This window comes from Melanostigma gelatinosum, assembly GCF_949748355.1.
Source record: "Melanostigma gelatinosum genome assembly, chromosome: 3".
NCBI classification, from domain to species: Eukaryota; Metazoa; Chordata; class Actinopteri; order Perciformes; family Zoarcidae; genus Melanostigma; species Melanostigma gelatinosum.
Window position 1 is genome coordinate 9,674,335 of NC_136636.1, and position 9,842 is coordinate 9,684,176.

The 9,842-nt window shown below is 42.7% G+C and overlaps 1 protein-coding gene across 2 annotated transcripts; it reads left to right on the forward strand.

Moving 5' to 3' along the window:
• The first annotated feature begins 3,589 nt into the window (after positions 1–3,589).
• aggf1 (angiogenic factor with G patch and FHA domains 1) lies at positions 3,590–9,187 on the forward strand. Of its 2 annotated transcripts, none has more exons than XM_079265885.1 (15): positions 3,590–3,778; positions 4,075–4,268; positions 4,407–4,506; positions 4,805–4,992; positions 5,201–5,332; positions 5,438–5,632; positions 5,834–5,903; positions 6,906–7,014; positions 7,230–7,281; positions 7,371–7,472; positions 7,567–7,732; positions 7,896–7,975; positions 8,067–8,194; positions 8,286–8,385; positions 8,481–9,187. In XM_079265885.1, exons 2-15 carry the CDS (start codon positions 4,083–4,085, stop codon positions 8,736–8,738), a joined length of 1,866 nt encoding a protein of 621 aa, XP_079122011.1. In that variant the 5' UTR covers positions 3,590–3,778; positions 4,075–4,082; the 3' UTR covers positions 8,739–9,187. The 2 variants fall into 2 exon arrangements, with proteins under 2 accessions (XP_079122011.1, XP_079122010.1); XM_079265884.1 differs by lacking the exon at positions 5,834–5,903 and adding an exon at positions 6,305–6,734.
• Positions 9,188–9,842: the final 655 nt, after the last annotated feature.

Sequence of the window (9,842 nt, forward strand, 5' to 3'; positions counted from 1 at the left end):
TGCTGAGAACCACCGAAGGCCACCTACGTCACCTGATGTATCGTCGATCAGAAATGAAATGCTGTCCTAAAACTTCCTCCAGCTAAATTAAGACAAATCAGAAATAGTTGTATTTGGTCCGCAAAAGTCCACGCCCTCAAACCACGGTGTTAGACGATGACCTCTCCTGTCACATGTGTTTTCCAAAGTAGCATTTCAAGAAGGTCATACATGCATTTTCATCATCGTGTCTTGATTGTTGTAATTCACTGTATTCAAGGTCAAGCCAAAACACAGTCTCACGTCAAAACTCAGCCGCCAGCCTTTGAACGAAATGAGAAAATACAAGATCACTTAAGCCCTGCTCTGGCCTCCATTTACTGGTTTTTATTCAGTTTTAGAATTGATTTTAAGATTGTGCTGATTATGTTAAAAGCACTTTATGGCCTTGCTCTTAGTTATGTTGCCTGATTGCTGCTCCCCTATAAGAGCCAGCCTCAGATCCTCAAGCAGGGCTCTGCTGGCTGTTCCTGAGACCCGACTCAAAACTAAAGGCGACTGGCTTTTGAGTTCAGTGTCACTCAACTTTGGAACTTCCTGTCGGCGAATCAAAGGCTTGGAGAATCAGACACATTTTGTAACATGTTTGATCTGGTCTATTTGCAGCAGTTGTCATGTGAGTTTTCAAACCAAAATGAAACAAATGTCAGAGCTTCAATGTGGCCACAGCTTCATATAACATGCGAATGCATCCTCTGTGTATTGTTTTCTAATACTGTACTCCTCCCTCATGGTTTGGTTTGGCCACGCAGCAGCTAAACTCCTCCCAAATTCCAATGGAGGAGCAGCGACACACGTGCCTCAGTCAGGCTCAGAGTTTCCACATAGGATCAGAAAGGGAGGAGTTTGTCCTCTGCCCACGTATTTATGTCTGGGTCTGGAGGAGCTCGAGGCTGAGGTGAGGATATAGGGGACCCTGCCTACAGTGATCACGTGCAAGTAGCAGGATATGGAGTAGTACAACGAGATAATCACTGAAGCACAAGGATCAATTTGTGCCTTTATTCTAGGGTCAGTATAGAAAAAGAAATATAAGCACCAGGCGGTCCTACTGAGCCACAGTGGAGCCCCTCAGTAGCTCAGGCTCATGAGAAGAAAATATTACTGTTCCCAGATGTTGTCCTTGTCTATCTGATTAATAGACAAAGCTACAACACATGAGAAAAAAGGGAAGGTGTTATCATGGTGTGTTTTCTGCATGTGGAGGTTATTTGGACAATAAATTGAGAGTGAAAGGTGCATTAAACTCTGTTTTTATGGATTCTCAGTTTATTCTAAATTGCTCCCTGCACCACAGTGAGGGGCCAGTAAAAACTCATGGTAGCCAGGGATAAGTGGGTTATATGAACACAAACTCATGACTTTTCATTGCCAGGGCTTTTTAACAAACACACTAAAGAAACTTGAGCTGAGCACCGCCATCGATTTCACTCCTTTAAAAACAAACTAGTAGTCACAGTAGACAGCTTTATGCCTGTTTTCTGGTCTAAAAATGGGACCAATAAACATCAGTAGGTAGCGTGAGGCAGCTGTGCGTCTCCAGATAAAAGCCTACCCCATTCTACCACCACCACAGCCATTAGAGGTCCTGCCAAGGAGCCCGACACTCCACCAAAATCCAAATAGAACTCAAAGAGCTCAGATTTCAAACACAGTGGGAGGAACCCAAAAGCAATTTTGAGAAAACAGAAAGAAGGAAAACAACTCAGGCCTTCCGAGCCCATTGTGGACTTTTTTCTCAGCAACACAAATTCTGCCTGCACTCTGTACAAATGTGACCAATAACATATTTATATCCAGTCTCCATGAAGCTTAAAGAATGAATCCAGTAACAATATTTTCCTGACAAAGTTTCCCTGTAACTTCACAGCTCAAGTGTCTGAAAGAATTCAGAGATAATATTTGCACAGTATGATACTTTAAATACCCTCTTGCCATAAATGGAGACACTTTAACTTGCAGAGGACAATGGGGGGGATAAGTGCAGACACACATGGAGGAAGGAAGTGAATCAAAATGCGACCAGAAGAATATGTGTTTGTTTGAGGAATAGATTAGGAAGAGGAAGGACAAATGGAGCCATTGACAGAGGGGATGTGTGCAACAATTAGCCCAAGTTAGCATACAGTAGTCCTGACTTTTTCCTTGTCACAACTGTGAGGGGAACTAAAATGTCTCTGACAGCAAATATGAACAGAGGTAAACTGAACAGTGTGAGAGGAGCATTCATCAAATAGCAGCTAGAATACTTGCTGAAAACGTTTGGCTTTGAATTAAAGTTGTGACCACATCCTGCCAGAGATGAGTAACTACCTTCTCAGGTCATAAAAGTAGGCTACTGCTCATGCATCATATTATTTCCCCCAGTTTCACTCGGAGCTGTCAAAAAGCAGAATCAGTGTGTTGCAGCGACATCTAGTGGTGAAAGTGCATAGTGGCACAGTGTACTTCAAAACGTAACAACATTGCTGAAAATGCTGTTTACATATTCTGATAGCAATAAATATAATCAATTTAAATACTGACTTAACGAAGGTCATAAACAAACATAAAACTAGCATATGGCATCTATTACGAGACACACCTTTAAACAGTGCAAACTCAATTTATATTTAACATGCTTAAAACTGCACACCAATACACTGGATGTAAATTGTGATGACATCTACAGTTGCACACTGATCAACTGTAAACAAGTTGTTTATGATGATATGCACAGTCCATGAGTTATTATGAGTTTTTTTTAAAGCCTTTTGAGCTCAATTCACGTCCACTGTAAAATGCTCAGTATCGAGCTGTCACTCCATGTCCACAATCAACAAGCAATTGGGCTCACTTCCTTCGCTGTTAGAGGGGCTTTATGGTCACCTACATCTTTTCAAATAACTTTTCTATTTATTACCACAAACTTCTCTCATAAACTACCAGACAGTCCTTTGCCTGGCTGGTAATTCAGGTTATTTCCCATGTAACATTACTCCCCTTCAGTTATTGATACAGTACAAATAAATATATATTCCTGCAAATTCCCTAAGACCCTGAACAACCTTATAACAAGAACCTCTAAAATTAAAAAAATCTAAACATTTGAATGTTGAACATGCTGCACCAAAATCAAGATAATTAGCATGTCAGCATACAGTACAGGCATTTTCTTTCTAGAGTCAGCTGTTCTCTAGTATCAGCTGGAGGAAGACTGTCCAATCCTTTATATTTATTATTGTAGACTGCACTGACATGAAAACTGAGAGCAGATGGAGGACTGTATGCTGTTTTCTACCTAAGTAAAATATGTTGTAAAGACCATAAATCTATTGCAAAGTAAAGGGACGCTAAAATATGATCATTTGATATAATATATATATACAGTATATGCCTGTTAGTTTTAACTGGTAACGTTAAGCTATGAAATTAGTTTGTCGAAAGTGTGTCAGTAAAGTTCTTCGAGATACGTGGTCACATTTGAAAAAAAGGAGAAGAAGTCCGCCAAACCCGAAGAAGAAGTACTTCCGTTGTAACAGCATAGTTAGCTAGTAGTAAATGGCGGTTGTGAAAACAGGGTGGACAGTAAACATTACCACGGTTATAACTGTAACTGTCTCATTATCATCAAAAACATGTACTCGAGTGTGTCGGAAACACGGGATAGTTACAAAATGTCTATTTTCAACTTTCAGATCGGTTCATGTGTCGTGCTGACAGGAAAGTCACTGAAAAAGAGCCGAAAACGACGCAAACGGTAAGCGCACCTATGAAGACGGAGCTAACGCTAGGTTAGCACAGTTACGGTCATCAGGTAGTTCGTTAACAGTAACAGTTTATGTGCTTGCTTAGCAGTAGTGCGGTGCTGAACAATATCTAGGTAGTACACCGTACTGTCTATTGTATCTCTGGGGGGAAAAATGAACTAGCAACCTCCAGAAACAGATATGCTAGACGAGCTAGCGCTAGCTTCAACTAACGTTATAGTTAATGTTCGGAGGCAGCTTTCCTTAAACGTTACAAGTTACAAAGTCGATTGTTAACGTCTTTTAGTTGAACCAATGGAGAACGAAAATGGAGAAAAGGACACGGAGTCTGAAGAGACTGAGCTCCGTCTCAAAGTGGAGTCGTTGAAACGGGAGCTCCACGACTGCAGAGCCGAGCTGACCAAGTTACAGAAACAACTGAACCAGTCCGACAGACTGCAGAGGAGCACCGAGAGCTACAACGAGGACCTGAGGAAACAGGTCAGTGCATCACAATGGCCGTTACGACCTGTACAAGTGGTCTTTATTTAAGGTGGTCCACTGATCTGATTTTGTTAAGCCCCCCTCTAACTTAAAGAATATCTGCCACTTGAAATTATTTCAAATGTATTTTTTCAGGTTGACCAGCTGAGTGCAGAGATCCATGAGCGGAAGAAGAAAAATAAAGACAGAGTCGACAGTGAAACTCAGACTGAAGAATATGTATGGACTGAAACAGGTGTGTTCATTGTTACTTACATCTTGCTTACATCTTGTATTGTTACTTACATCTTGCAAAAGAGATTTTTAATGTCAATGGGACTACCTGGTTAAATAATGGTTTAAAAAAAAAATAAAAAATCTTTTTGTTTTATTTTTTTATTCAAACGTATTCGGTTCGTCATGCGTACCGAACCGTGAGCCTCGTACCGAACGGTTCAATACGAATACGCGTACCGCTACACCCCTACAAATAAATCTTTTCCGTTTGTCAGAAAGCGAGTAAACTATTCCAACATGTTTTCAATATTCCTCAGATTATTACAACTACTACTATGGAGGCCACTCTCAGAACCCGGAGGCTTCAGACACTAAGGACGGCCCGAACAACACAGTAGCAGCCGAGGATGAAGCTAATGGCAGCGAGGCAACAGAGGTTTCCACACCAACTGAAGCAGCTAATGCTAATGCTAACCCGGACGACAGTGTTGCAGTCACACCAGAGGTTTGTGTTATTAAAAAGTTACTGAAAGTAGAAGTAATGGTTTCTTTCTTCGTGATTTAAAAATCGTTAAAATTGGAATGGGTGTTTCAACTCATCGATTAATGGGCTGATTGTATCAACACAAATCCTGTACTGTGATGTTGATATGAATGATTAAATTCAATTTATACATTAAATTATGACGAATAAATGGCATTGTCTCTTTCAGGAGGGTAATGGAGGATCCATAGCAGATATGTTGAGGGCTACTGCTGAAGAGGCCATGACACAAACTGGGTTTGTCTTTGATGAGACTACTGGGATGTACTATGACCACAGCACAAGCTTCTACTACGACTCGGTTCGTCAAATGCACTTTTCTTTAGTAAAATTAAGTTGTCTATAGCATAATTAATTCAGCAGCATTGTGTACAAGTCTGCTTATCTTGTTTTTTCTCTTCCTCAGTCCAGTCAGTTGTACTATGATGCCAACACAGGCATTTACTACTGCTTTGATGCAGAGAGTGGACGATACCAGTTTCATTCCAGGATTGAGGTGTCTGCTGTACAAACCGCTGCAGAGCCGTGCCAAGCCGCTGGTGAAAAGAAGAGTCGAAAGCTAAAGAAAGGGTCCAAGAAAACATCCCACCAGGATGATAAGGTATGTAACACCTGGATCTGTTATTGATGCACAACATAAATACATCTTAGTGGCTGACAGCTGGCTTTGGACTTTGTAGCTCCCCCTTCAAAACCGTGATGTTTCAAATACTCATGACTCTATTGGTTTCAGTCTTCAAATGCTTGTTTCTTTTGTATTAAGTTGAGGTTAGATGACTGAAAAGATTATCCTCTGACCTAGGTGCAAGAGGTGGCTAACTCATTGGCTAAAATGAAGATTTCTTCTTACTGGAAGACTGCTTCCCACAGAGGTATGCCTTTAATTCCAACTAGCAAAGCAATTGAAAATGTTCAATCTATTTTTAATAGATACACCACTCGTACAGTTCCACTGAAAGTGGCAGGTTCGGTTGGTCACAACAATACCGTTTGAAAGATTTTGACTGTGATGTGATGATTCACAGTCTTGTGTCTATATCAAGCTCTTAAGTGAGTGAGGAGATTTTAACACAGTCGATAATGTAATGGTAGGAAAACATACCCTACTACTAAAGATTACACTAGTGGAGGTCTATAGTGAATTGTCTTTGAAGACTGAAACCACACAATCAGTGGCAGACATGACCAGCAGAATGGGATCTTCAAAGCCAGCCCGCCCTGTCAGTGAACTTCACTGGAGATGGTAATCTCACTGTTGACTGTCTGATGGCAGGAACTCACATTTGATGAGGTAAAGTTGGAAGACGAAGAAACCGAATGGGTTGAAAGGCAGTCAACTAAGAGGACCACAAAACTGAAGCGAAAGTCTCGCAGTCCAGATGTGGCTCCACGAAGAAAACACTCTTCCAAACGCAGAGCGGAGAGCGACAAAACTTCATCAAAGAGGAAGAAGCAGAAAAGGGATTCGCACGACGATGATAAGGATAGATCAAGGAGGAAGAGGAAGAAGGCCAAGTCAAAAAAAACGAAGAAGAAAAAAAGTCCGGCTCGGAGCGACGGCTCGGAGGGGAACAGTGAACCGGAAGAGGGTGAGATCACAGAGTCGGAGAGAGAGGAGTGGGAGACCACTCCCTCAGTCTCATCGTCTTCTAGCTCCAGCTCCAAGGAAAGCCCAGAGTCAGAGATGGAGACTCAGAGTCAAGGTGAGAGGAAAAACAAGCCCAATTTAGAGGTTGTTCAAGGCAGACTAAAAAAAAAAACGGGTCAATTTGTAAAAGGTTTTTCGATCATCACCTGTCATATGCTCCGAACACTTCAGCCTGTTGAGGCTGCCATGTTCCTTTCACAATGCAGCGGGTTTATTTTTCTTGCAGTAAAAGACATTTGGCCGCCCTGTGTACGAGTGACGGTGGTCAGATCCCCAGTGCTGCAGGTGGGCACTCTGTTCATCATCACAGCCGACTCTCCAGCCACCATTGGCAGGTTTGTGATGTTTACTTACATCTGCACAAGGTATGAAACTTTCGTACCAAAAAAAAAGCGAGTGCATGTTGTTGTAGAAGGGTTCGTTCGCCCTGAGGGCGCAGCACCAAAGACAGAATGACATGGCTTTAAGTGATGTCTCACTTAGTGAAAATATGAGGAATGAATCTCTCAGTAAGTCATAAAGAAGACAACCTGCTGTCTTTCTGTTGCAGAGAGAAGGATATGGACCATGCAGTCCGAATACCAGAAATGGGAGTCAGCAAGGTACCCCTCTCCAGTTTTATTTGTGTCCAGTGATCTTCATAAATAATTTGCGTATTTGATGTCCCTAACTGAACTGCGTTTGGTTCCAGTTCCACGCAGAGGTGTACTTTGACCAGGAGCAGCAGAGCTACATGCTGGTGGACCAGGGAAGCCAGAACGGAACCGTCATTAACGGCAACAGGATCCTGCAGGTCGACATTTTGTCTCTCGTCTGTTTGCCTCTAAATAAAACAGTTAAAACGTCAACTGAGTAGTGACGTTATCAATGCTATGTTCCTTCTGCAGCCCAAAACCAAATGTGAGCCACATGCACTGATGCACGGCGATGAGGTGAAGATGGGCGAGACGGTGCTGTCTTTCCATATCCACTCGGGGACAGATACCTGTGATGGCTGTGAGCCCGGTCAGGTGATGGCTCACCTCAGCAAGCACAGGAGAGAGGAGGCTACAGGTGAGCCAACTCTAGAGAAGCCACATCCACAGAACTACACTTCCTGTTTGTGTAGAGTCATGAAACCACAGTGATATTACTTGTTAAAACAAAAAAGCTTTTTAACCATGTTAGAAGACATGAGAAGAACGTTGTTAGAGTTTTCCTCTGTATTTTCCCGAAGGTCCTGCTCTCACCAAAGAGGATAAAGAAGCACTGAGACAAAAGGAGCTGAAGCAGATGAAGGCAAAATACGGCCTGCAGGTGAGTGTTATCAGGACTAGCAGCCGCCAGTTAAACTCTTCTTCTCTTTATGCCTCTCACCTCTCGGTTCTCTGTGCGTTTGCGTAAACAGAGCAGTGAGTATGAGGAGGCCAAAGCTCTGAGGAACCCCAGATACCGAGATCGAGCAGAGTCTCGGCGGCAGACGGTGGGCAGCGAGGGTGTTTTTCAACGAGACGATGCACCCGCTTCTGTTCATCAGTAAGTATATCCTCCTAGACTAATCACTGAAGAAGGGGAAATAATGGACGGATTAGTAACCATATCATATGTTTTACTTGTGTTCTCAAAGGGAGATCAGCGAAGTCAATAAAGGACGGAAGATGCTGGAGAAGATGGGCTGGAAGAAAGGAGAGGGACTGGGTAAAGAGGGAACCGGAATGAAAGACCCGGTAAGACAATCTGTTGTTTGCAGATTCTATGATGAATAAAAAGTATTGCAAAGCAGCACAATGATTTGGTTTCTTTCTCATTCCTGTCTCTGCAGATTCAGTTGAAAATGAGAAAGTCCCAGTCAGGTTTGGGGGCGGGTGGCGCCGTGTCGCTAGACTGCACCTCTGTGACCAAATCTAAGTCCCAGAAGAACTGGGAGAAAGCGCGCGAGAGATTTGCTGACTCGTGCCAGCCTGACATGCTGTCACCTAAAACTCAGAAGAACAAGTCACCCAAAGTCTGGGTCAAAGAAGAAGAGACTGAGACGACAGACGCACAAGCAAGTGTTGATACAAACAACCAAAGTTTGTAATAACTGAGATGGGTATCTCTCTCTGCTGCCCGAACTATTTTCTACATAAGAAAGCATCGCTGAAGACTCCAGCAACCAATCAAATGTGAGCTGGTTTCCTCGTATGTCACCATCATTAGTCTGTCAGTTTGTACAACACTGACAACCGGTTGGCCACTGCGTCATTTGTAAATGTTGCCATCTGTGGTTGTAGAATGTTTTTTGTTTTTTTTCTTCATAAGTGAACTGTGCGGAATGTTTACAGCAGTGTTTGTTTGACGGTCCAGTGTGTCTGCAGTCCGACCTACAGAGGGCAGAGCTGCTGCTACGCCTCCCACATCAAGGAGGACACTGATCGCCTCCAGCAAATCTTGACACAATGGAGCTATATTTGTCACAATCAGATCATGATTAAACAACTGGATCTGTAACTGATCATGTTAACTGCTTGGTGTCAAGTGTCCACAAATCAAAAAGAAGTGCTGCACATAAACATGTGAACATGCTCAACCTTTTAGTTCTGTTTGATTCTTTGAGTTATTGTCATGAGTGTGTTTACCCAAAAACACACACACATATCCACGTACTGATGTAAAGCTCATGAGCAAACAGTCCGTCTGTATGCAGTCTTATCTGTGGGTTCATTGTGAGGGTGTGTGAATATTTGCATGTGTGTGCAAGTGTACGCTTTAACAGAGGCCACTCTCACACAGTAAAACAGCATGTTTCTTATTCTCACTGCTACTGCGTTACTATAACTCCATATATGTTCACAAATATGAACTAGTGCTGTGAGACAGGTTAGATGCCTGATTCAATACTGGTCCAGCTGTAAACAACACAATTCTACAAAGAAAACTTTCCCAGTTGAAAGTCAGCATTAAACAGGTGAGTGATTAGACTCACGTGACGCTGCTGGTGTGATTCCTTGTGCTGGCTGTCTTGCCGCCCTTCTTCTGACTGATATTACCACCCATTTCTCTCCAGTCGATGGATAAACTGCCGCTGGTGTGTTTCCTTTTAGATAGAAGGCATACTCTCCTCTGAGACGGTTCAGTGTGTCGCGGTGGTGCAATTCTGTCAGGTTTCTTCTCTGTTGACAGGTGGCTCCTCCTCAAATCTCCC

Bases quoted from the DNA above. Each gene is read 5' to 3' on its own strand.
- aggf1 (XM_079265884.1), top strand. From the start codon at position 4,083: ATGGAGAACGAAAATGGAGAAAAGGACACGGAGTCTGAAGAGACTGAG. The intron at 5,333-5,437 runs GTTCGTCAAATG...TCTCTTCCTCAG, and splicing joins CAAGCTTCTACTACGACTCG to TCCAGTCAGTTGTACTATGA. The intron at 8,195-8,285 runs GTAAGTATATCC...GTGTTCTCAAAG, and splicing joins GCACCCGCTTCTGTTCATCA to GGAGATCAGCGAAGTCAATA.